This window comes from Microcaecilia unicolor, chromosome 8 (assembly GCF_901765095.1).
Source record: "Microcaecilia unicolor chromosome 8, aMicUni1.1, whole genome shotgun sequence".
Taxonomy (NCBI): domain Eukaryota; kingdom Metazoa; phylum Chordata; class Amphibia; order Gymnophiona; family Siphonopidae; genus Microcaecilia; species Microcaecilia unicolor.
Genome location: NC_044038.1, coordinates 35,950,975 through 35,977,896, shown reverse-complemented (window position 1 = coordinate 35,977,896; position 26,922 = coordinate 35,950,975). Strand labels below are relative to the sequence as shown.

The window sequence follows — 26,922 nt, the reverse complement described above, 5'->3', positions numbered from 1 at the left end:
AACATGGGCTGTATTTCGGCACTTCAGCCTTCGCCGGGGTCTTATTAGTCAACTGTATGATCGTACTGTCTCACTCCGAGACTGCTGTCAAGCTGGCGTTCTATTCTTAAACTGCATGAGCTACTGTATTGCGTCCAGATCTTTACAGTAAATACAAAGGCTTGGCGTGCCGAAACACGGCCCATATTGGGTTTGTCAGCATACTGACTGGACAAAACTTTTTCTTGATCCACTGGAGACTGTCTTTGGCATCTGCCACTTTTGTGACTTTGTGTGCATCTCTGTGGAAGATTGTTTTGATTCCAGCACTCTCACCTGGACCTCCGAGGGCATCGCTCTCCTTGTTTTCTCTCTCAATTTCTTGTAGTACTTCAGAGAGAGCTTCCCATTTTGGACTGCTTTCCAGGACCAGCTCTCTTTTCTCTTCTGGAAATAAATAAAACTAGATCTTTTGTGCATTTCTCAGAGCTGATGAGCAGCAAGTTGCAGCTGGAAGAGTCTGACTAGAAATGCTTGCATATTCTCACAAAAAGTTATTATATATAAAAAAAAACCACAACAACACACACATACGTCCTGTATATTCTTCAAAATGTCATTATTCAATAGCTCCCACCAAGCTACTCATCTTTGCCTTTTCATTTGATGCTTTCAGTTTTAGCAAAGGATTTTGATAACTGTCAATACTGGAAGTTAGAAATGTTACCACTTGATCATTCTTTGTTCTACCCAGAGGCAGACAAATTCATTCTACAGTAAGTCAGGCTCGTCTGTTGTATGTGGTCTTGGTGCTGTCCTTAGCCACTACAAGAAGTACCAAAGGGGACATCCTGATGTGCTGCCATGTGGAAGGTCCCTGGATCAAACCTGGAATCAGGATTTTCGCAGCCTGGTTGGCTAGGAATGTTAAAGACAGTGCTCATAGCCCCAAAAGGGGAAGGAGTCAAGGTCATGGTTAGAGGTGGTTCCTGGAGACCCATGATACAGGGTTCTAGAAGGTTCTGCATCTCAGGACCACCACTAAAATGACCAGACTGGGAACAGCAGGAAGAAGGGTCTATTAAAATATGAGAAAAGTCCCAAGATAGCTGTGAATGAGGCTCACGGTGTCAGAAACCTAGTACTGAACCAAGCTGAATAAAGAACAAAAGGAACTACAGAGTTTAAAAACAGAAGGTAAAAAAAATTAAAAAAGAAGTGTGGTAAGGCTGAGAAGGATTGAAGGAAGAATCTCTTCCACCTTCATATTAGAAGAACTGTCTACTGGAAAAACAGCAATAGTTCTTAGAACTGGCTGTTGACAAAGCCTTTGAAGTGAATAAGAAGTCACATAGTAGTAAAGAAGAGATTGAAGCATAATATGACTAGCCGTTGAGCCCGTGAAAACGGGCTACTTTTGGAATGGGGGGGGGGGGTTCCGAGCCCCCCCCCCCCCCCCAAGGTCGGCCCCGCCCCTCCTGGAGTCGCTGCCACCACCCCTCCACCCGGCCCGAGCAGCACTATAAACTTACATCAGCACGCAGCAGCAGGCACATCAGGAAAGCTGCCGTCAGGGCGGGCTTCCTTCTCTGCCTATGTCCCGCCCTCGTGTGACGTAACGTCAGCGAGGGCGGGACAAAGGCAGAGAAGGAAGCCCGACGGCAGCTTTGCTGATGTGCCTGCTGCTGCGTGGTGATATAAGTTCACAGTGCTCGGGCCAGATGGAGGGGCGGCGGCGACGACTCCGGGGGAGCGGGGGGAGAGGGAGCGGTTCCGACGTCTGCAGCATGCCAGTAGAGACTTCCCTCTCTGTCCCGCCCCCGTCATCACGTATTGACGCGGGGGCGCAGCAGAGAGGGAAGTCTCTACTGCGCATTTGCGAGTGAGTACGGTCACTTGCCGTTTATATGTTTGATGAATAGTTATGGAAAACAGGAAGATGTTATTCTGATATCCAGGCTACATGGAAAAACTGTAATGAAATCAGTACAAATTTATAACCAAAAAACTGGTACAATAATAAAAGCTTAAAAAATTAAAAATGTGGGAAAGACATTAAGGTAAGCCACAGTTCCAAAGATCAAAATATAAATAAAGCAATTTTACATATGCTAGTATTCAAAGGTAACCTCAGAATGGCATCCACCGCGTCATATGGATTCAGGTTCAGTCCAAACAGTCTATTCTGCAGATCTAATAGGTTGTGGATTTTATGGACTGCTGCTGCTCACATATTACTCTGCTTGTTTGGATTGCTGATTTCAATCTTTTTTGGACTGCTTATGTCATCACTCTGCTTCTTTAATTACTGCATACAGGGAGTACGACGTTCCTCTGGAAGTAAAAAGGAAAGCAAGAGTGAACGTTCTTGGACTCCCTGGCCCCTGAAGCAATTTTAATATGAAATATGGGAGCCGTGCTGGAGCTACTACAAATTTCACAAGGGGAATAATGTTACACCAATCCCAAAATGGCTCAAAAAGCTCACAGAATAAACAAAATTTAAGGCCCAAACATGAGTTATATCAAAAACTCCAACCACGCTAAACAACTTTAAGCTATCATAAGGCGAAGGAGAAAAAGACTTCAGTGAAAGGGATCTAGGTGTCGTCGTTGATGATACGTTGAAACCTTCTGCTCAGTGTGCTGCTGCAGCTAAGAAAGCAAATAGAATGTTAGATATTATTAGGAAAGGAATGGAAAACAAAAATGAGGATGTTATAATGCCCTTGTATCGCTCCATGGTGCGACCACACCTCGAATATTGTGTTCAATTCTGGTCGCCATATCTCAAAAAAGATATAGTGGAATTAGAAAAGGTGCAGAGAAGGGCGACGAAAATGATAAAGGGGATGGGACAACTTTCCTATGAGGAAAGGCTAAAGCGACTAGGGCTCTTCAGCTTGGAGAAAAGGCGGCAGAGGGGAGATATGATAGAGGTCTATAAAATAATGAGTGGAGTGGAACGGGTAGATGTGAAGCATCTGTTTACGCTTTCCAAAAATACTAGGGCTAGGGGGCATGCGATGAAGCTACAATGTAGTAAATTTAAAACAAATTGGAGAAAATTTTTCTTCACTCAACGTGTAATTAAGCTCTGGAATTCGTTGCCAGAGAATGTGGTAAAGGCGGTTAGCTTAGCGGAGTTTAAAAAAAGGTTTGGACGGCTTCCTAAAGGAAAAGTCCATAGACTACTATTAAATGGACTTGGGGAAAATCCACCATTTCTGGGGGAGAAGCAGTATAGAATGTTTTGTATTTTTTTGGGTCTTGCCAGGTATTTGTGACCTGGATTGGCCACTGCTGAAAACAGGAAGCTGGGCTTGATAGACCTTTGGACTTTCCCAGTATGGCAATACTTATGTACTTACATGACTGCTACTGGCCAACACTGTGCTGGTGAGCTTTACATAGAGCGCATCACTAGCCAGAAAAAAAAACTCCTTGCCATAACGTTTTATTCTCACAATAAACCTTATCTTAATTATGTGTCCATTCACCATTGAAACCTACTTAGCAGTTTAAACTTTGTAAGTGCTCTTATCTTTTAAACGAGGGCTCAGATGATCAGCTTCTTCTTTTTCTCAACGGAGCCGTCCGTTCCACAACGTATGCTTCATCCTGAAGATTATTTAGCCACATAGTTACCGTACCTGCTTGTATGTTACATGGCTAAGCTTGAACATTCTTCCTGACGAAGCATATGTTGTGTAACCGACGCTCTGTTGAGAAAAAGACGAAGCTGATCATCTGAGCCCTCGTCTAAAAGATAAGCCCACTTACAAAGTTTAAACTGCTAAATAGTTTTTCAGTGATGAACGGACACTTTATATGAATTGAGAAGATTTCTTGTGAAATTAAAAAGAAAATGAAAAATGAGAATAGAACATTATGGCAAGTGATGTGTTGTTTAGTGGTTGGAATGTTTCATATAACTCACATTTGGACCTTACATTTTGAATAATGTTACTCGTATTAAATAAAAAAATGTAAAAATCAATTAATTTTTTTTTTTTTGGGGGGGGGGGGGGGGGGGGGGACTGTTTAGACTGAGCTTGTGACATAATCGGTACAGCATAGCACGTTGCCACTCTTAGCTGTACAATGGTTTGAGGTATCTTATTTATATATTGATTTTGGGAACTGTGGCTTATTTTTTTATGAATATTTAGAATATATTTCAACAGCAATCGAGCAAAAACACTTGTACAGAAAAACCATTCCAACATTAACAAACAAATGAAAGCAAAAATAGAAAACCTAAGAAACATGATCATATTATTGGCCTAGAAACAGTCCACAAAATTCAGAGACCCAAAGCCGTAACGGAACTGTGGTATATTTCAATGTCTTTCCCACATTCTTCATTTTTTAAGCTTTATTATTCCGCTAGTGTTTTGGTTACATAATTCTGTTATTGAAGTACATCCAGAGCTTCAGTTAACACCAATGTTTATTTTGGCCCAACTGTTTATTCCTGCTCATTTGGGCTACTGGCTTAATCAGAACTTTCCTCTGAAGGATCAAAACACCATAAGCCTTTATTTGCAGCTGCTGTGGGATTTTTCTTCCCCTGATTAGAAACCCAACCCTACTCGCTTAGAGGCCCTTGTACTAAGCAGCGTAGGTGCGTCAATTTGGAGTTACTGCCCAGCTACCGTGTGGCCCGGGAAGTGATTTCTTTTTTACATGCGTGTGCTACGTGTGTCGGAAAATAATTTTTATTTTCCTGTGTGCGGGGGAAACCGGGCAGTAATTGTCATTCTACACATGTAGACGATTACTGCACAGTTACCGCTTGAGACCTTACCGCTAAGTCAATGGGTGGCGGTAAGATCTGAGACCCAAAATGGATGTGCGCCAATTTTTATTCTGCCACACGTCCATTTTTGGCAAAAATTTAAAAAGGCCTTTTTTTTTACAGGCGTGCTGAAAAATGGATCTGCGCGCGCCCAAAACATGCCCCTACACTAGTGCAGCCCATTTTTCAGCGCACCTTGGTAAAAGGACCCCTTAGCCTGGTTACTGCAGCAATGGTCTTCAGAAGGGGACCACGGACTTCAGCTCCTTGCAGAATTCAACAATCACAGGCTCAGACTTCCAACTACTTGGGGCCCTGTTTACTAAGGTGCGCTAGCGCTGTTAGCGTAGGCTAAAAATCAGCGCACACTGTGTAGATGCTCATAGGAATATTATGGGCATCTATCTGGTTACTGCTCGCTAATGCTTAGCACGCACTAAAAACGCTAACGCACCTCTAGCGCAGCTTAGTAAACAGGGCCCTTGTGTCACTGTTGTGCAACGACTAGACTGCCTCTCCACCCAAGTGCTATGATCATTTCCTCCACTGTATCTTCAAGTCTTGACTTATCTAGGGAGGGAAGACCTAACCCAGGATTCAAACCCAGGCCCTCTACTGAGCCATCCGGAAGGCCTCTGTTAAAATGTAAGTAAATAAGAACAATTTGAAGTTTTAAACACACTTGTACCCTACAGATAAACAACAAAATGCATAAATAATAAATCTCTGATAGTGCTTTGGAGGAACTTCCTCTCACTGTATATTTTGTATAATTATTTTTTCTAGTCAATTATGAATTATGCAAGTTGTGTTTATTAGTTTCCAAACTTAAAAACAAAACTAAATTTGGGAATACTCAAAGTTTCAATACAAGAATTTATTATACTATAATAATTACTATGGTTAACAGTACCTTGTTTTTCTTTCAGCTCCATTTTATCAGATTTTTGGGATTTTTTACCCATTTTGTGGTCAGGAATGCGGTAAACTCTGGCACGAGAATGTACAAACATTGATGTGCTAGAGTCAAGAAACAGCCAACCTAAAACAAAAAATGCACATAACAGAGGGTGAAAAAACATTGTAAAGAAACTTTTTTTTAGGAGATTAATTTTGAAAATTAAGACCTTTTGAAGACTGAGAGGCCAATGCACGTATGTCCCTGGAAAGAACCGACCGCTATTTCCACACTGATAAAAATTACTGAGGTGGAATAATAACGGGCGATTCACTACATAAATCACGTGCAAATGAGCTGCACAGACTTTTACCGTGCAGATAGGGTAGGAAAACCGCCAGGGCAAACGCAGAGCACGCAATCACCAAGTGTGGATGCTATGCGATTGCCCAGAACAGTATTTCTTCTGCTCCGTGTGAGGCTTTTTTTTTTTCAACTTGATCACTGCCACAGCTCCAGTGTCCCCCAGGAGTGTTTCTTATAAGCAGAAGGCCAAGATGCAGCAGCTTTCCTCCCCCCCCCCCCCCCCATCAAATGCCAGAGCCTGCAGAAAACTGGTGAGGTTAAGTTAATGGTTAGGGTTTTCTGTAAATTTGGAAAACTCGGTAGAAGGAGATTCATACACCATTGATACATGGACTGGTTTGATTCACAGAGTGGTTCTTCGGCACTGAACAGTTGCGCTAATGTAAATTTTGTCCCACTGGTTTGGACTCCCCAATGGTCCGGCATGTGCACCAATGTGCATCCTTTCACTGTATAGGCAAATAATTCTCCATCAAGAAACCATTAGGAGAGTTTAACCTGCCTCTATAAACAACTTTTGAAAGTGCTTTTATTGTTAAACACAACTAGTTTACCTCTCTCCTACTTACAGCTGCTATAGTAAAGGCATGTGGTTTCCGTAGAAGTTTAAATTCACCAACCACCAGCTGGGATGCAGCTGTCATGCTCCTGACCTCTCAGAAAAATTTTGTCGTAAAAGGCAGGGGCTGCAGTCTGTGCATCACTCGGAATGCACATTTGAATGGTAATCAGCTCATTTAAATAGCTTTGCATACCATTCCCATTGTCTGTTGCCGTGAACGGAAAACAGCCCACAGAACCCCACTGTGCATCTCCAGCTGAATAACATTTCCGCTAAACCGACTAGAACCAGTCAAAAAAACCCACGTCACTGGCCCAGTAAGTTTTTAATGCATCTCCCCCTATATAGGAGGTGAGTGCCTTAAACAGAGTCTCCTAACTACACAAAGCTCATTAAATATTGGGGGCAGAGTTAAGGAGGGGAAAAATGTTAGGTGCTTAATATGGATTTTCAGCACTAAGAACCAATCTTAGAAGCCTAAATCTATGTAAATTAATAGCAGGCCTAACTTTAGGGTCCAGAGTTTTAAAGTTCCTAAACTTAAGCAAATTTTCAACTTAAAACTTTTCAGTCAAACATAGGAGCCACTCTTAGAAATCTTAACTTACGCCCAACGCTTTTATTACTTTTTTTGTACATCTTCCTCTTCGGCACCAAACAAAATTCTTCGAAACAGCATAAAATAAATTCTTTACAGCTTTTGTTTTCTTTGTCCTGTCTGTCTGTTCTGCTGGCCCCGTGGCAGCAATCAAACAAGCTGCAGTAAAGGCTGCGAAGCCTTGCAGCCCAGGTGCACACAAAGGCCCTGCCGGTCCCACACCCTCCGATACCTATGAAATTAGAAAGAAGCTGTGGGGGAGAGGGGTGCTGATGCAAAAGCTGGCTGGAGGCACACTTTGTAAGTCTTAAATGCTTTGAAAATACACCTCTAAAGCCTTCATGACCCAAGTTGTAAGAAGCTTCCTTATAAATCTATACGTAATGCAGGCTTTACCTATCAAGGTATAAAGATATGGAATTCTCTGCCTAATCCATTAAGATACATTACCATTTAACTCTTATTTCGTAAACTGTTGAAAGCATTTTTATTTAGTAAATCCCTTACTCACACTAGTAACTGTTAGCTCTTGGGTATACTTGGAACCCCGCTCTTGCTATCCAATAATAGTGAAGTTTGTGTATTGTATTATTACTACTTATGCTATTACTAATTATATTGTACTTTTTGCAAATGTTTATTGTTAGCCATGTTGAACCCGAACTTGTTTGGGATGCGGGATATAAATGTCATAAATAAATAAAACCAGACAAGTGATCTTAATATGATGTTATGGAAACCAGCAGGGAGCAAATAAAGGCTAGAGTAGGAGATATCTAGCCCCCCCCCCCCCCAACATAACCCATATTGCTGCATTCTGGACTAGTTGAAGACAATATAAATACATCTTAGGCAAGCCAACCAATAAAGTGGTGTAATACAACTGGGTAGACATCAAGAATGATCCCTTCCCTCCCTCTGGAGATAAAGGTTCATCTCAGCTTCGCTAAATGTGCAAACTCTGGAGCCAAGAACTAAGCCAAGCTTCTGCCAAATGTTGGCTTGCTGGACTGGCCTCAGCCCTGTGATTCCAATATGTTAATTAGATTTATGATACTGTTTTAAGTACCAACCACAACATTCAACTAGAATTGAGCGCATTCTTCTTGGAGTGTTATTTATTCCATACCTGAATTCTGTCCAAAGACTTTTTCACTTGCTCGCAGTGATTCTAGAAGGTTAAGGAAAGTGACACAGTCATACTGAGAGAGGTACTGCAAAAGGGTACATAGGATCTTCAAATCTTGCACCAAGGATTTGGTCTTGGCTCCAAGTTGGTGCCATAAGGGGTCTAAATAGTGACGAACTGTCTACAAAAGAGAAAAAACAAAGTTTGTTTTGACTTTCAATTGCTAGGTTTATAAGCAGAGACCCTCACAAAACTTCTTCCACACGGATGTAAAATATAAGTTCAAAGTATAAAACAGTAGTTCCATATAACTCACCCAAATGCAGAATTGTGTTGGTGTGAACATACAGGGCCACAAACTCTTGTTATGGGAGAATTAATGTATGTTCAAGCAGGCTAAACCTCTGCATTTAACTTACAGGTCAATATTTGGCTAGGGTTGTTTGCACTTTTTTTTAAATGCCAGCCTCCGCAATAAAAAAAAAAGCTAAAAAATCCAGATATCCAGCGCCAGTATCCAGATAAGTGGCTGGTCCTGAATATCCAGATAGAGTAAGAAGCAGCACCACTAACTGGATAAAGTTAGAACAGCTTTTTGTGTCCTATCTTTCTGCTGATAAATAAAATAAAAATATTCGGATAACTATTTCCAGCTTTTGGTATACCGAACGGGGCCCATTCAGATTACTATGTGGTTATCTGAAGACGCACTCCCTTTCCGATATGCCCCCCCCCCCCCCCGCTGTCCTTTATGAATAATGGCGTTCTCTCCCCCCTACCCTCACTATCATGTTTCTTTAACTCTTTGCTTAGTCTGTAAGCCACCTAGCTGGTAGCAAGTCATAAATAAACTTGGAAACTTTACTGAATAACTTCTGGCTCCTTCCTCACTCCTCCACAATAAGGGCCAAGGTGGTCTGTAAGCACTATAGGCCGAGTTCTATATATACGGCGCCAAAAAACCCCAAAATGCTAGGCACTATTCTATAAACGGTGTTCCAAGTTGGGAGCGGTTTATAGAATCACGTGTAGCACTGGGTGCTGGGCAAAACTTTTACACATTAGGATTTATACTAACTGGAACCTGGTGTTCAATCCTTGTGCCTAAATTATGCACCGATCCCCCTAACTTTATAATACTGCGTGCAGCTTTAGGGAATACCTCTGACTCGCCCATGCTCTTGCCATGGCCACACCCACTTTACAGTTGCACATTAAGGGCCCTGTTTACTAAGCAGGGTTATAGGCACGTTAATGTTTTTAACGCGTGTAAACCATGTACATGCCTACAATATCCCTATAGGCGCCTACACAGTTAGCACACTCACTAAGTGTATGCACGCTCAAACACTAACACACCTTAGTAAACAGAGCCCTAAGATTTACACGTCCATCTTAATAGAACAGTGCGTAGCAAGATGCGCTCATAAATCCAAATTGTTAATTAGCGTCAATAATTGATAGCGTCCAATTATTGGTGCCAATAGGCTCATTACTCAATTAAGTTGTGCTCAAGCCCAAATTTCCGCATGCAATTTTGAACGCCATATATGTGGACTCATGGCCAGCTCCAGCTAACAGCCGCCATTATCCAGATAAATACCTTTGAACGCTGGATTTTATTTTTTTTTTTAAATGCCAATGCAATAAGCAGCTGAAAAATAAATACCTTGTCAAAAGACGTCCCAATGGCATTTTCTAAAGACAAGTCTTCTACTTCAAGAGCTGGGTTGTATCGCTTCAGTTCTTTCAGACATGCGTTCATGATGTCCAATATTGAGGCCTGAATGGCAAGCATGGCCGGAGTCATGGCTATATGTAACTCAACCACTTCGGGCTTGTGCCTTTCTAAAAAGGAGTTCACTGCCACGTGAAACCTACAGAGAAGCCACAGATGTCAGCTTTTTCATACCGAGTGTACACTGTACTGGTGTGATATTTACATGTGGCACTTCCACTGACAGCAGGAAGGGGATAAACTCAATACCAGCAAGCAGAACAGGACATGTCTAAGGGAAGAGTGAATGGCGTGCTTGTGTTTCTAGAGCACGACAAGGTACTCAAATAGTTGGACTCAAGAGAGTGCCAAGGAATCTGACCAAGATCTTTCAGCCAAGAATAAGCTTAATAGAGAAGCCAGGGAAAATATCAAGACTCCTATTGTATCCAGCAGTATTGACAGCTTCCAGTTTTCTGAGCCTAATTAGACTTCCTTGGATTTCTTACCTGCCCAGGTGCATGGGTATGACAGAGGTATTGGGAGGCGCTTAAAAGCATGTGAGAAACCAAATAATCAACATCTTCATGTATGTGAAAATACAGCAGTTGGTAGGAATTTAAAATATCTAGAACTAGGTCCGAGAGTCTCCCACCAACATGATGATAACTCCTCCTCCTCTGCCCCCCTCACTCCCACCCCACCTAAAGGCCCATTTCTTGATTCTCTCTTCCCCTTATCCCCACCAGAGAACCCTTTTTTCAGTCCTGCTCCTCCTATTTTCTCCAATGGCCCTTTCACAAATTCTTTCCCTCCTAAGCCCCTTCTCCAGGTCCTTTCTTGCCTACCCACTTCTAGGCCCCTTCCCTGGGTCCAATCTCTTTTTCCCTCCTACTCTGTCCCATGGCCCCCTCCTCAGTCTCTTCATTCCTCATCTCATTTCACTGGTTCTGGGCCCAGCAGTAGAGGCAATGTGAAGGAAAACCAGCAAGGCCTGTAAAATTGCCACCTTTGCAGGCCCTATTACAGTTTCATCTCCCTGCGGGGAGGAAAGGAATACCATACTAAGTGTGGGGCCGCTGCAGGGCCAGCGAAGGTCTACTAGCACCGATCTTCTTTCCTATTACTTCTGCCACAAATTGTTCCCATTGCCCCTTCACCCCTCAATATTAGCCCAAGCTACTGCCATTAACAGTTGGGCCGGGAGCCTGTATGCCCACCCCTAGTGCTGCCCCTGGATTGTCCATAAATTATCCAGTGAAAGTCTTCAAATGGTCTTTGCCAGCAGTCAGCGATTAACATATTACAAGATAAAAGGCCAATTTCTGAGACACTGACAACAGTTTCAAGGCTAAAAACCCCAAAGTTACTTGGAGAACTGAATTACCCTTTACCCTTTTGTGCTGTGGCCAAACTGAGCCGAGTTAAATGGATCTGTGGTTTGATTCTATCCAACTGCATTTCTGGCTCTCCCTTCGGCAACATTTCATGACTTGCCCAACTTTTTACTTTCATTCCCAAGATTAAATTTGGGAGATCAAAACTGAAATAACAACAAAAAAGGACCATCTGGAGAAGAGGATGTGACAAGGAATGAGGCCAGGGATGACATCAAAGGAAGAGACCAAGGGCCAGATGCACTAAACTTAACGAGCCAGCAACGTGGTTTTTAAATTGGTTCTAGCCAGTTAATGCGCAAGTAGTAAACCGGGACATGCACAAAAGGGTTCTCTGAGCCATTTTCCTGTCACGGTAGCAGCTAACGAAAACGGATTGCAAATTAGTACTATAATGTGTATGTGATGCACTACCGTTTTCCGATCCCCTTACCATGGAAAAAATAACGGGAGGTCTGCACCTATCGTTGAGGCTGCTGTGAGGGAATCGGAAGGAAAAAAAAAAATAAACGTCCAAGTGCTCGTCAGGGACGCCCTTCTGCCTAACATGGACATCCTTCTCTCAAGAACAAAATAGGACGTTCCTGACGAGCACCTGGACGTTTTCCTTCAGCTTTTGTGACGGGCGTCCTTCTCGGACGCATTTCTTATGTGCCTGAAATGACCACATCTATGGAGGTTCTCTTAACATTCTCCTCGTCCCCTCCAAGGTTGTTTTCAGCTTGCGCCCCCCCCCCCCCCCCCCCCAGGATCAGGGCTTGCGAGGACGTCCAAATCAAAACTATTTGGCTGTCCCTCCCTCCAGGTCTCTCAGCCAATCACAACACGTTTAGCTGATACCGGTGACAGCTAAACGCACACTGACTGGCTGAGAGAGACCTGGAGGGACATCCAAATAGTTTTGATTTGGACGTCCTCGCACGTCCTAATCCTGGGGTGGGGGGGCGCAAGCTGAAAACAACTTTGGAGGGGACGGAGAATGTTCAGAGAACCGTGGTCATTTCAGGCAAGTAAGAAAACACGTCCGAGAAGGACACCCATCACAAGAGCTGAAGGAAAATGTCCAGGTGCTCGTCAGGAACGTCCTATTTTGTTCTTGAGAGAAGGATGTCCATGTTAGGCAGGAGGCAGCATAACGATTGGCTGCTCTGCGCATGCTCAGCTGGCCGACTGGCTTCCCCTCCTTAGGAAGGAAATCGCGTGCAAAATGAGCTAACAGTGAGCAGCTCATTTGCATGCGATTTCCTTCATGCATGCCCTTTCCTTACCGATTCGCTAAGGGATCGGTAAGGAAAGGGCTCTTTACGTGGGGTTAGTGCATCTAGCCCCAAGAAAACATGTAGCTGAATCCCCACAAGTAATAAACAGGGGTTCAGGCAGATAAAATCTCAGAGCCAAATGAAAGACAGAAGATGCAAAGGAAAATGCTGGTAAAAACGTTGTACTGACTTCGACAGACATACTGCGCTAAGACTGGCATAGTTCAAACCCCATGACCAGCTCAATTTCCAAAACAGAGCCCGTCTCACAAATCTATTTGGCCACATGAAAAAAAAAAAAAAAAGATTTTTCCCTCCTAAACTGTAAGTCTAAAGATCAACAGGAAGTAATACAATGAAAAGTTTCACCAAGATGAAATGCCAGAAACATACTAAATTCACCCGTAACGGTGAAGAAAGATTAGGATGACAGATGCCACTTACCTGGGCCACAGGTAAAGTTTCCGAACAAAAAGGTTTCGCATCACACGCTCCACTTGGCAGAAGCCTGTGTGAAAGGCAACAGCATTGTCTGTAAAGGCTTTGATGAAGCCCTGCTTGTTCTTCTGGCGATAAAGACGCAGAATAAATGCTTCTTGGCATGATTCAATGATTTTGTGTGCTTTGTACACCAGGATACCTGATGGAATAGTAACGAAATAACTGTGCTTCAAGAAGGCAGGCTGAAGGTTAAATATTTATTTGTTACATTTATACCCCACATTTTCCCACCTATTTGCAGGCTCAATGTGGCTTACATAATACCGTAAAGGCATTCGCCAGTCGGTTGATAACAAATACAAGGTTGTATTGAGGTAGGTGTGTGTCAGGTTAAATTCTCAGGACAGGTCTTCCATTCTCCTTGCCAGCTGGAGCTAGAGATGTTGTGGAGGTGTCATTCACAGCCAGAAATGTAAAACGTTTTGGTGGGGAGCAGACCTTTTGTAAAATAGGTGCTGGTGCAAGGCTGAGGTTATGGTTTTGAACATTTTCTTCAGTTTAACTTGATTCTTAGCTCTGCTGTATATTTTACATTTTCACACTTCTAGCATACCACGTCATAAATTTTTAAAATCTTTTCTTGGGTTTATTCTTTCTATAGCCATACTAAATGTTTTTCATAAGTCAGTATGATGCCTCCTCAAGACTCTAAATAGTCCACATGTCTTGGAATTCTCTCCTAGCTCTCGAAGGTCACCAATATCAGTATATCCCTAATAAATACATAGAACTCCCTACAAAAGTAACTACACACTTTCTTTTCTACACAGCTTAACTTTTCAAATCCTTTTAAATACAGTTTGCCCTTGCCAGAAATACCTCAATCATGCAAACAAATGTATGTATGATTGAGGTAGTCCTGGCAAGGGGAAACTGTATTTAAAAGGATTTGATACAAAATTGCTCGAAAAAATTAATAAAGCTGTGTAGAAAAGAAAGTATGTAGTTCCTTTTGTAGGGAGTTATTGATATTAGTAACTATACTGAAAAAAACTGTACTCATTATATAGGGAAGGTGTGTAATAAATACGTATGAGACAGATTTGCATATCTACTACATCCACTGTATGAAAATCTCTCTCATTCATATTCATTAGGAGTAGCTTGAAAATCTGTACCATTAACAGCCCTTGAGGACTGGGAGCGAAAGCCAAGGCCTTTATTTATGTAAAATTATAAAGCAGATTAAGAATGGATAGGGGCTCAGATCTTTTTATCCAATTTGCTCCGTTTCTGGGGTCTGGCTCTGTTTATTGGAGCAGTAGAGGTTAGGGAGGCAGCCCTCAGCAATGTATGGGAAATAGTGCAGCAAGGTTGTTGGGGTGGGAGGAAGAGAGAGAATTGTCGTAACTCTTAAGACAATTGTGACATCCACTGGTTATACATATGCCACATATAAATCATGTTCTGGAGCAGACTCTGGCCCATGATTAAGAATCACTCCTGAAAATAGTTGGGCTTCATAGGAAGGAGATAGTTAGACGTTTTTAAAAAGCCACAGAGATCTGATAAAAGGTGGTTCATAGCTGTGGTAAAATATTTCATTCTACTGCAACTTAATTTATTATGGGAGTCACTAAAGCTGCCAGAGGTTAATAACTCCCATGGTAACTGAACACAACTTGTGCTCAACCTCATAAGCTACGTTATTCTTGAAAAAAAATAAAGCTGGAATTATTTTTCCTCCCAGGAAACATTGGGCCATTAATGCACAGGTCAGTGCTTCCGGGTAGCTTCTTAACAGGGCTTTTATATAATCAATCCCTCCACCACCAATCATCCCCAGGTAGATCCCGTCTGGCCACAAGATGTCAGTATTGACTTATAATTCAGAGCATGACTTATATCATTTCTTATCTATAAAGGATTAACAGACATGCTTATCTCTGTGTGTAAAACATCACAATCCCTTACCTTCCACACCTTTCCAAAAGTCTAAAAAAATTATAGCATGTCTACATATTTTATATGTCACCAGTGACATGATATAGCATGGGGTGCTAAAGATCATCAAGAGAAGAATTTTTGAAAATGTCATAATTAAACAGAGACAAAATGGAAAGGAGACCTTGACATAAGAGCTGTTAATGAGTGACCTGATGCTCCTGGACAGCTTTTTTAAAGGGACCAGCGCATAGAGCAATTGGATCTCCCTCTTCTCTCCCCCTCCCCAACCTGGACACTTACTAGGGTTATCCCTTATGTCTAGTGTGTGTGTGTGTGTGTGGGGGGGGGGGGGGGGGGGACGTATTTCTGTCCCCTAGCAGTAATCTCATGCTGTTACCACTTGGGGTTAATCAGTGCCATTTTGTTTCTAGCAGCTGGGAATCCTTCCAGTGGTCCCTTCTCCCTGCTAGACATTAGGGATAGTCCCAGTAAGTGTCCAGGTTGGGGAGGGGGAGAGAAGAGGGAGATCCAATTGCTCTATGCGCTGGTCCCTTTAAAAAAGCTGTCCAGGAGCATCAGGTCACTCATTAACAGCTCTTATGTCAAGGTCTCCTTTCCATTTTGTCTCTGTTTAATTATGACATTTTCAAAAATTCTTCTCTTGATGATCTTTAGCACCCCATGCTATATCATGTCACTGGTGACATATAAAATATGTAGACATGCTATAATTTTTTTAGACTTTTGGAAAGGTGTGGAAGGTAAGGGATTGTGATGTTTTACACACAGAGATAAGCATGTCTGTTAATCCTTTATAGATAAGAAATGATATAAGTCATGCTCTGAATTATAAGTCAATACTGACATCTTGTGGCAATAGAACCTAAAAACCAAAACCACCCCATACTACAAAAGAACGTTATTTCAAGTATAAGAGATTTCCCTGAATTTAGACTTTTAATAAAAAGGAAGCTGGGATATAGGGTTCATACTTAATATTTATGGAGAAATATACATGCAGATAAGGCATACATAAGGTTTCAGCCATAGCTACTCATACTTGGATTGGAAAGGGAGGTTGAGTGCTAATTATGGTTTTTTAGGAGCTACAATTGGAAATTCAAATTACTAACAGAGAAGAGCAGTTTGGTGTAAAAAAAAACAACAACATTGTTTTATTGCATAGGAGATTAATATTGGGCCCTTTGGTGTTAATGAAGCAAAAGAATCCATGAAAAATATGGAGAAAGAACAAAACAGCTAAGATGAAGGAGAACTATAAAGTCATCATAGGGCACGTTCTCAATCCAGTCCTCAGGACACACCTAGTTAGTTGGGTTTTCAAAATTTCCACAATAATATGTATGAAATACATTTAAATGCGAATATGATAGCAACAGCTTTAAACAAAGCCACTTCTGTGCACAGCACAAATAATGAAGATTAAGAAATTATTAGTAGGGACTTTGTGGACAGGCTGAAAATAGGTGATAGATGTACATATCATCAGGACAAAGGGAGGGGGGGGGGGGGGGTTTACTCTGTCAAGCAGATTACCAAGGACTGAATTTTCTCCTGTGACTAAACAAATATCTGGGGCAATTTGGAGTTATGCTCCACTACAGAGATTAATGATCTGTCATGGTACCATACATTCCATAGATGCTCATTCTTTCTGTGAGGGGATAAATGCCTGTGTTTAAAAACAGCTTCAGTTTGACCATTAACAAAAGAAGGAGGGGATAGGTAGGAACTATGGCCAGACTTATCATAAGCTTGTCTTTTTTGGTAACACTGATTGAATTTTTTGTATATCGACAATTAAAGCAATATCTAGATGAAGCAAATGTTTTACATGAATTTCAATCTGGTGGTTTTCAAAGCAACCATAGTACAAACAGATGCCTGATTTTAGTGATAGCTTTAGAACTAAGAGCTATAGCTGCTATATTCCTGGATATTCCAGCTGCTTTTGACAGCATTCTTTACAAAATTTTGTTGAATAGGCTGAAGACACATAGCCTTAAGGCTGCGGTGTTGAATTGGTTTTGATCAGATCTTCTTAACAGAGTTCAGGTGGTGAGGTGCGGTAATGAGGATTCTGGCAGTACTGCATGCTTAAAGTGTGCTCCTCAAGGTTCAATACTGTCTGCAGTTCTTCAATTTGTATCTGTGCCCACTCTAATGTTAATACTGAATTTGGGATCATCATTCTGAATGTATGCAGATGACCTACTGATATTCTTCCCTTGTGAGAATGAAGTTTCCACCCTGATAGGACGTCAGCTGCCCTTGCCTCCTTTATCAGTTTGAGTGAAGGCTAACGGCTTCTGTTTAAATTACCAAATACAGAGATAATGCCAATCATAAGGGAGCCTGACCTTATAGTTCCTCATATGAGCACTGGTAGATTCACATTCTACTCAGATTTGTGCTAAGGTGCATTATTCAGGCATTATTTCAGATGCTCAGTTATTAAGCCTTATTTTAGGAACGGAGGGTCCCTTTTACTAAAGCGTAGTGTCTGCTAACAGACAGCGTCCAATAAGTAACATGTGGCCCATAGGTATAAAATAGGATAATCAGCATTCATTGTGAGCCAAGTTTTAGTAAAAAAAGGCCCTCGAGGGCCCTTTTACTAAGCCGCGTAAGCGTCTACACGCGCCCAACACGCGCCAATTAGGAGTTACTGCCCAGCTACCATGTGCCTCTTGCAGTAGTTTCATTTTTGGTGCACATCCGCTAAGTACGCCAAGTGGTATTTGGTGCGCATAGGTCATTACCACCCGGTTAACGCACGAGACCTTACCGCTAAATCAATGGCTGGCGGTAAGGTCTCAGATCCAAAATGGACATATGCCAATTTTTATTCTGCCACACGTCCATTTTCGGCAAATTTTTTTTTAGGAAAGGCATTTTTTGCAGACACGCTGAAAAATGGATCTGCGCGCGCCCTAAACACGTGCCTACACTACCACAGGCCATTTTTCAGCGCACCTTAGTAAAAGGATCCTTCAATAAAGGGACCATTTGACTTCTGCATTAGTTACATCTTTTTCTCATGGCTGGGTGGCTCTGTACAGTGTTGCTCAGTTGGTGCCTTCTATGGATAACTATTACAAAGCTCTGTATTTAGGTTTACCTTACTCTAGGATGAGAGCTTTGTAGATGATTCAGCATACTGCTGTGAAGCTCGTCACCCAGACCCAACTGACAGACAATATTACACCTGTAATATAATTTTACATTGAGGCATATTTTCAAAGCACTTAGCTTTCCAAAGTTCCATAGGTTTCTATGGAACTTTGGAAGGCTAAGTGCTTTGAAAATATGCCTCATTGCCTCCCAGCGGGTGCTTGGGTGAAATTTAAGGTTTTACCTTTCTCGTGTAGATGCTGTCCCTTCTGTTTACAAAGCCATTCTAATGGCTGCCTTGTGGCAATGCTGACACAGCCCATTGAAAGTGAAAGGGCTATGTCAGCATTAGTGGACCGGCAGCTGCTAACGTGGTTTTGTAAACTGGGATGGGGGGGGGGGGGGGGGGGGGGGGCTGTATCTTTCACAATCTGATCCTTTACCTTGTTGACACAGTATCACCCTATTACTTTTATGCTCTCTTGGAAATTTCTTCATTACCTTCTACATGACAAGATGACGACCTGGAATGATTCTTCAAATTGGTGCACGAAGGTTAAATTCCTGGTCTTTAGATATACAACTGTGCTCCGATTTAAAGGATTTTAAAACGAATTTGAAAACCCTCATTTTCAGGCATATATACCAATTGAGTTATATAGCCTCATTGTTTTGAAAGACTCTTACATTATTGTGAACCACAGAGAAGTTTGAGATCTGCAGTATATAAGGATTTTAAAACATTAAGGAGCCCTTTTACTAAGTTGCAGTAAGAACTAATGCGGACTTAAACCACTGCTGCGGGGCGCACTCAGGCATCCCGCAGTAGTTTTGGCATCTGCGCACGCTTCCCACGCGCTAAAAAATATGTCATTTTATAGCGCTGGAAGCATGTTTGGGGTGGAAGGTAGGCGAGCTCGGCACTAATTGGTTAGTGTGGTTACATTGCCATATGCCAATTAGCACGGGAGCCCTTACTGCCTAAAAAAAATAGGTGTCAGTAAGTGCTCCCACGCCAATGGGGAAATTAGCATGTGGTCATTCACTGAGAAAATGGAAAATGTAGCCATTTTACAGCCACATTAAAAGTGGCCTCAGCACGAAAGTCCCATGCTTGTGAAAGCGTTGCCACTTTTTAGCGCTGCTTAGTAAAAAGACCCCTAAATATTAAATACATTTTTTTAAAAACCCATCATTTTCAAACCTTAGTGTTCGAAATAAGTAGGGAAAAATTAAACACTACACTTAAAAATAAGAAGCCACCCTGTCAAGAAAGTATCCTATTAAATTCTTACCTGTAATAAGATTTGAGGGAATTCTATCTGTCAGGAAATCAACCACAAGAATTCGACTTGTAACAAACAAAACTCCACCTTGCGTATATACATCGTACCGATCGTTGCTGGGAATTTCATTAGTGACAATCCGAGGCAGATGAACAGTTCCCTCTGATCTCAGCTGCTCCACAAAATATTCCTACACAAATTAGCAGTGTTGCCCAAGTTACTTTGTAAAAGTAATATATTACATTTACTACTTACTTATTCAATAAAAAGTAATAAGTTACTGCGAGAAGTAATACACTACAGTTACTAGTTACTTTATAAAAGTAATACATTGCAGTTACTAGTATAATACCCCCTTCAGGGCATTCCTGGGTCACCTGAGGGCAGTATCCATCAGTCCCTTACTCGCTTGAGGCTTGGTGCCTCCACCTGGGGAAGAAAAGTGTTAGTGGGAGGGATTACCTTCTTCTCTCCCCCCACCCCAAACTTACAAAGAGGCATATTTTCAAAGCACTTTGGGAGGCTAAGTTCCATAGGTTTCTATGGAACTTTGGGAGGCTAAGTGCTTTGAAAATGAGCTTGATAGTCTACCAGCCCAATATTTTTTTTTTTTAAATGGCTGCTAGAACAGCACTTAGGTGGCTATCCGGCGATATTCAGTGGCTTAAAGATAGCCGGTTATAGCTACCATTTTGTATCACATCTCTCAATGGTTCGCAGTTAATTCTGACACAAAATGAAAACTGCAGAGCCTACAATCTTACTTAACCACTTTGCCAAACGCTTGTATCTCAGGCTAATGAGGCCACGATACATTGGTGAAAACAAGTTTTATAACAGACCGATTAAATCAAGCTGTCATTTAGTCTATTTATTTTAGTGGTTTCACTGACTTCGGGCAGCCAAAAATGGGGGGGGGGGGGGGGGGGGGTGAACTCCGCGGAAGTTTGAATCGATAAATAACCCTTATAAGATCCAACAGAGAGAAGGGACTCCTCCGTTCGACTCTTACCTCTTCGGCCGGGCTAGTGTTTAAGACCAGCACCAGATTAGCGGGGTCGCAATACAGCCGCAGGAAGCTGTGCAGGATCCTGTCGATGCCCAACCCCCGGGCGGCTATCACCAGCCCGTCCTCGTGAAACAGGTCCAAGAAGATCTGATTCTCATACTCCAACAATGGAGCCATAACCGGCTCCCCTAGAAAACCGGAAGTAAAAGTCATCGTCGTCATCAGTTTCCGACTGCATCTACAGGAGGACCTTGGGGCCAAGTACGTTGAATGACAGGCGACGGCATGAACCTATCAAGCGATAAGCTAGCCCATTGTCGTGGCCGAGTGAAGCCAGTGGGCGGAGCTTGCCGCCATATTCGTTTGTCCAAAACAATAACAAACGCTATTGAAAACAAAATAGCAAATTTGGGAAGTTTTATTAAACCTCCTCCTTGGTTTTGCATTCTTTCTCCCTGTTGGGAGGAGATGAAAGGGGAGGTTTGTGCGTGGGGGTGGTGGGGAGTTTTCGAAGGGTCTGTGAAGGATGGGGGGACGCGTTATATTCAATAGTGTTTGTCAGTTATTTGCAATGCTATATCGTGGATTTCGGTGCTGTGTGGCGTAGTTATCGTTATTCCTCTTACTGGAACGATCGCTGTTGTTGGAACATCGGGTCGGGGTGCTAGCTAAAGGTTCCCTTTTTGGTGCACTTATTTTCTTGGTGTGGGAAAAACTGCCTTTATTTTTGCTTACCGTGGCGGCTTAGGGGGCCGGTGTAAAAGCCAGATCTGCCAGATCCCCGGGATAAGGAGACTATATGTTAAATGTCCGAATTTCAACGACTATGCAATTAAAAAAAAAGTGAACTTTTGAAGGGTTTCTAAGAGGATCCCGGGGGGCTGTATCGGTCTTTTACCATTTGCCGCTAAGGTTCTGGCCAGCGCCGGACGCCGGTCCCACTTGCAGCGCTTCTGTGCAACCCAGACTACAGGCAACTTTAATTTTTTTGTGCCACTTTTTAAGGCGCCATATATAGAATTTTCCCCATTGTTCTTTTTTTCTCTGTTATAGATGTGGTGTGAACATGGTGCCAAAGATTTTCTCAGCATCAAACTTAGCTTTGAAGACCTTGACATGCAACAATGTTGCCATCTTCAGCTAACCCGGTATCACTGCATTCTTCATGTGACTTCATCTAATTGCCACATGATAGCAAATGTCAGATTGGCTCTGCCCACATCAATGAGTGCCTTTCAACGATATGAAACTATAAAATGACTGTATGGGAACATCTTGGTGTTCTAGTCCCAGGACTTTATGTATTCTGGCATTAGTTCAGATTTATGAAGAAAGACTAAAGAGGCTAGGGCTTTTCAGCTTGGAGAAGAGACGGCTGAGGGGAGACATGATAGAGGTATATAAAATAATGAGTGGAGTGGAACAGATGGATGTGAAGCGCCTGTTCACGCTTTCCAAAAATACTAGGACTAGGGGGCATGCGATGAAACTACAGTGTAGTAAATTTAAAACAAATCGGAGAAAAGTTTTCTTCACCCAGTGCATAATTAAACTCTGCAATTCGTTGCCGGAGAACTTGGTGAAGGCGGTTAGCTTAGCAGAGTTTTAAAAGGGGTTAGACGGTTTCCTAAAGGACAAGTCAATAAACCACTATTAAATGGACTTGGGAAAAATCCACAATTCCAGGAATAACATGTATAGAATGTTTTGTACGTTTGGGAAGCTTGCCAGGTGCCCTTGGCCTGGATTGGCCGCTGTCGTGAACAGGATGCTGGGCTCGATGGACCCTTGGTCTTTTCCCAGTGTGGCATTACTTATGTATTTATTCAGCAGGAGAATACTGTGCACTGCTATAGGCCCAGAGCTCTCTGGATCCACAACTAAATGGTGCAATGTGAATAATCATGGGTACACTAATAGACTGCATTTCAATTCTGCTTTTACACTCATCTAACAGAAATGTGGAAGGACTTACAAACATAATCTCCTCTCCAAGAACAGATCAGAATACGCTTGCTTGGGGCCCCCTTTACTAAGCGGCGGTAAACCCAACATGGGCTTACTGCTTGCAATACAGGAAGTACTGTCGGGCTTCCGCATCAGCCTGGCGGTAATTCCCACCCCTAGCATGCCGTCATATCCGGCACTACAAAAATATATTTATTTATTTTTGTAGTACTGAAGTGTACCTGGCAGTAATCAGGCAGTGCCGTTCACTGCCCTGTTACCGCTGGGCTAGCACGAGAGCCTTTATCGCCACCTCAATGGGTGGCGGTAAGGGCCTCTCCCCCCCGAAACATTTCCTGCAGGAAAGAGAGACTTCCCTTTTACCCACTGCGGTAAAAGGGGGCCTTGGTGCCTATGAAAAACATACACCAGCACAGGCCCCCTTTTGCTGCAGCTTGGTAAAAGGGGCCCTTAATGGTTTAAGAAACCATCTATAAAAGGCTTGTCCAAGTTCAGTCCGACTGCAAACAGGCCAGGTTTTCAAGATATCTCCAACGAATATGCTTCCAATTCTTCAAGTAACAGTCCTCTCTCTAAAAAACTATTAGTATAAACAATTCTTTATTATACCTTACTTTACCTTCATTACCATTAACACAACTTATACATAAATGCTTCCTGCTTGTTCTGCATATTGCAAATCAGATTATCCTACACACTAATTGGCCATTAATTCATTCATACCATCATTCATATAGTAATGGACTGAGCCCGTCTGCGCCACCCTCACCCATTGATGTTACCACATAGTTAAGAACACATTCCTAAACACAGTGTATTCCTCAACTTGTAATTCTATATTATTTATCCAAAGTTCTTAAATCAGAATGTCTCTGTGAATTTCCACTTTGATTATATGGGTCTCTTCTTCAAACAGTGCTCCTCAGTTGTATTTTTCCATGGCGGCTCTATAAGTGGTGCATTAGGTGCTCCGTCATTTCTTTATACCACGCTCGGAACAAAATCTTTACAAACGTTGTTCGAGACCAGCTTTCCGTAGCTGGTATCTTTTGCTGCTACGAACTCTGTATAGCTTAGTCCAAGCCCAACGCGTTTTGCACAAGGCATCTTCAGGGGCTCCAATTCTAAACACAGTAACAAGACATGAAGTCATTACTTCCCCTAACCTCATGGTTATGCACCTAAACTCTGAATGTCTTATATATCAATCTCACCTTAACTCTTGTTAGTACACCTATCTGTAGGCTTTTGCCAAGATGGTCCCCTCCACAGAATGCAGGAAGTGACATCAATTCTGCAGCTCCACATGCGCCTACGCGCATCCAACTCATGTCAAATTGGCACTACTGCCCAGCTACTGCATGCCCCGGGCAGTAATTCTATTTTTGTTGCACGCCCAAAACACTCGGTAGAAAATATTTTCTGTTTTCTTCCACAGGGCGCTTACCTGGTGCTAATCGGCAGTTGGCTAAGGTGGCGTTAAGGTCTCAGGCCAAAAATAGACGCGCACTGGTTTTCATTTTGCCGCCCGTCCATTTTCCAGCACAATAAAAAAAAAATCCCTTTTTTCCAGGCGTGCTGAGGAAATGGACCAGCATGCATCCAAAACATGCGCCTACATCAGCACAGGCCACTTTTGGGTGCACCTTAGTAAAAGGGCCTCTTAGATGAGATCTATACATGGGCTGCGTGACTGAGTGTGAGAGACAGGCTTCTTTTCACACTTTGCCACTAGAGGGCCTCTTTGTCCTATATTTGCTGTAGAATTACTTCAGGAACCCTGTAAGCGGATGCAACAGCAGAGCAACACATTGACTTCCCTCTGCTATTAAGAAATGAGAAACAGGGCCGCCAAGAGACTGGGCCGGGCCCAGGGCAAGGCCGGGGCCCCCCCCCCCCCCGAGGTCGTCACCGCCGCCCCCCTCCGTCCACCACCGGGCCGGGCCCCCCCTGAATTCAAATCATAGCGCCTCACCTCGACCTCTCCCCGTGTGAAAGACGCGCAAAAGGGATTAACACAAATGATCTGCCACAGGACCCACCTTATTCCTCTGGGCCCTGCTACAGATAACATGTTCTAATCTTTAGTAAAAGATGCCCCAAAGAATCTAAAACAGCATGCAGAATAGCTATAAGCAGCCTTACAGTTTTCACAGCCTACTTCAGAAAAGCAAGTCTAATTTTTTTTAAATATTCTTCCCTTTAAATAGTTCCCTCCCCACCTTTTACAAAGCCGCACGGCACTGCTGACACAGCCTAGTCACTTTGAATGGGCTGTGTCGGCATTACCGCTCCAGCAGCCGCTAATGCAGCTTTGTAAAAGGGGGAGGTTATGTTTTATAAAATCACATTTATTATCAGAAATTAAAACTAGCAGCATTGAAATATATTTGATGGGTAGAATATTTTTTTTGTATCTATAGATATTTCAAGCCGAGTTATATATCTTTTCTCTAATAGATATATAGATCTTCAAGTGTTTCATTATTTTCCCTGTATGTTTTGCTTTCTGACAAGATATTTATTATTGCTTCAAAAAATGACGCGAAGAAGAAGCTGAGAATAAAAGTCAATTACCTACTCATCCATGTAATGACAACAGTCTTCCCTGAAAACTAATAACGGTTCTTATATATATTATGCATTATATTATGCAATTAACCTTTGTTACTGATTTCCAAAGAGCTGAGAAGATCCTCTCAGGGGAAAAATAATGCTTTATTCAAATATGCTGTGGAACTTATTTCTGACTTTTTAACACGGAGAAAACTAGTATCATTTTTGAATTCCATTCTCTTCTGAAAATATCTTCTTTCAGAAATGGCTACCTTAGGAGGCAGAAGAATGATTAAGGGGCCCTTTTACTAAGCTGCGTCTACGCACGCCAAATTGGAGTTACTGCCCGGTTACCATGTGGCCCTTGCAGTAATTTCAATTTTGGTGCACGTCCGCTACGCGCATCCAAAAAATATTTTTTATTTTCCGAAACGCTGCAGCTATTTGCGTCAAGTGGCATTTGACGTGCATAGACCATTACTGCCCGGTTACCGTGTGAGACCGTGTGAGGTCAATGGCTTGCGGTAAGGTCTCAGACCCAAAATGGAGGTGTGGCAATTTTTATTTTGACGCACGTCCGTTTTTGGCAAAAATTTTAAAAAGGCATTTTTTTGTAGGTGCACTGAAAAATAATTCTGTGCGCGCCTAAAACACGCACCTACACTACCGCAGGCCTTTTTTTTCAGCGCACCTTAGTAAAAGGACCCCTAAGAAATATGACTGGAATGGAGGCCTAGCCTAGTGGCTGGAGCAGCAGGCTTAGAGCTGAGGAGGCAGCATTTATATCATCCTGATCGTCCTTGTGACCTTGGGAAGTCATTTTGCTCTAAGCTCAGTGCTTAGTGAAAGTCTTCATGTATTGTACATTATTCACATTTTGCTCTCCAAAATATACAAATCAAAATGCGTTAAAGTAGGCCTTGGTTTCTCAGCAACATACTCTGCACTTTCTTCATGAAAGAACAATTACAGACCTATTCAAAAAGTAACCAAAAATAAGAAACCAAAAATGTTTGGATTGCATAAGTTTTCACATCCTTTGTCAAATAAACCCAGGAATTAATTCCTGTTCCAAGAAGGACCTTAAAAAGGCCCATAATAAGTTAGTTAAATAGAGCCCACCTGTGTCCAGTCACAAGTAGTTCAGCTGGATCAAATACTTCTGTTTCTGTGGTATGAAGTAAATACTCAAGCTGTTTTTGTTCTGTGAAGTAAGTTTGCAGAAAAGGCCTAAACATGCCAAACACTGGACTGCTAAAATAATTGTGGGATAACGTTATTCAAAGGAACAGGTTGGGAGATGGCTGGAAGAAAATTTCTGCATGTTTGGACATGAACAGGAAATAGGAATTACTCAAATCCCAATTCAAGAAGGGGGAGGTTTCAGAGGCGTAGCTAGGTGGGGCACAGGGGGAACGGTCACTCCTCCAAAATGTGATAAACACAGGACTGCCCTAGCCAAAGGAGGCCGCCAGAGGGTGCTGTCCCAGGGAAACATCTGGAAAATGCCATGATCTGGTCCCTAGAGGGAGCCAAAAGAGGTATGTCCATGTAATGACCTGAAGGGACAGCTAGGGGGTTCTCATGGTATAGGACCTGCCCTTCCCTGAAGAGGCCACCAGGGGGTGCTCTCAGAGTAGGTGAGGGAAAGGTGGAGACAGTTCTGGGCCTGGACCTTTCTGGAACCAGGGGGAGGGGCCTAAAGAGGTGGGGAGACTTATTAGCCACCCTATAAAGAGCACCCTCCAAGAGAAAGGAGATGAGATGGGGACCTGTGAAGCCTGAAGGAAGAGATCCCTCTAAAAACCAAGAAGGTACTTACCTGGTATGCCTTTTGGTAGTAATGGAACTGTGTATTATTGGAAGTTGAATGA

At 42.5% G+C, this 26,922-nt stretch overlaps 1 protein-coding gene across 2 annotated transcripts in view; it reads right to left on the bottom strand.

The window, feature by feature from the left end:
* ERCC4 (ERCC excision repair 4, endonuclease catalytic subunit) overlaps nt 1-20,729 on the bottom strand; it is a 39,379-nt gene extending 18,650 nt beyond the window's left edge. For both annotated transcript variants that reach the window (XM_030212519.1, XM_030212520.1), the window contains exons 1-7: nt 20,528-20,729; nt 19,525-19,705; nt 13,151-13,346; nt 10,003-10,210; nt 8,334-8,514; nt 5,694-5,822; nt 316-426 (exon numbers count right to left, since the gene is read on the bottom strand). In XM_030212519.1, coding sequence (XP_030068379.1) covers nt 316-426; nt 5,694-5,822; nt 8,334-8,514; nt 10,003-10,210; nt 13,151-13,346; nt 19,525-19,705; nt 20,528-20,701 — 1,180 coding nt within the window. In that variant the 5' untranslated portion in view covers nt 20,702-20,729. The remainder of the gene's footprint in view (nt 1-315; nt 427-5,693; nt 5,823-8,333; nt 8,515-10,002; nt 10,211-13,150; nt 13,347-19,524; nt 19,706-20,527) is intronic.
* Between the last annotated feature and the right edge of the window lie 6,193 nt (nt 20,730-26,922).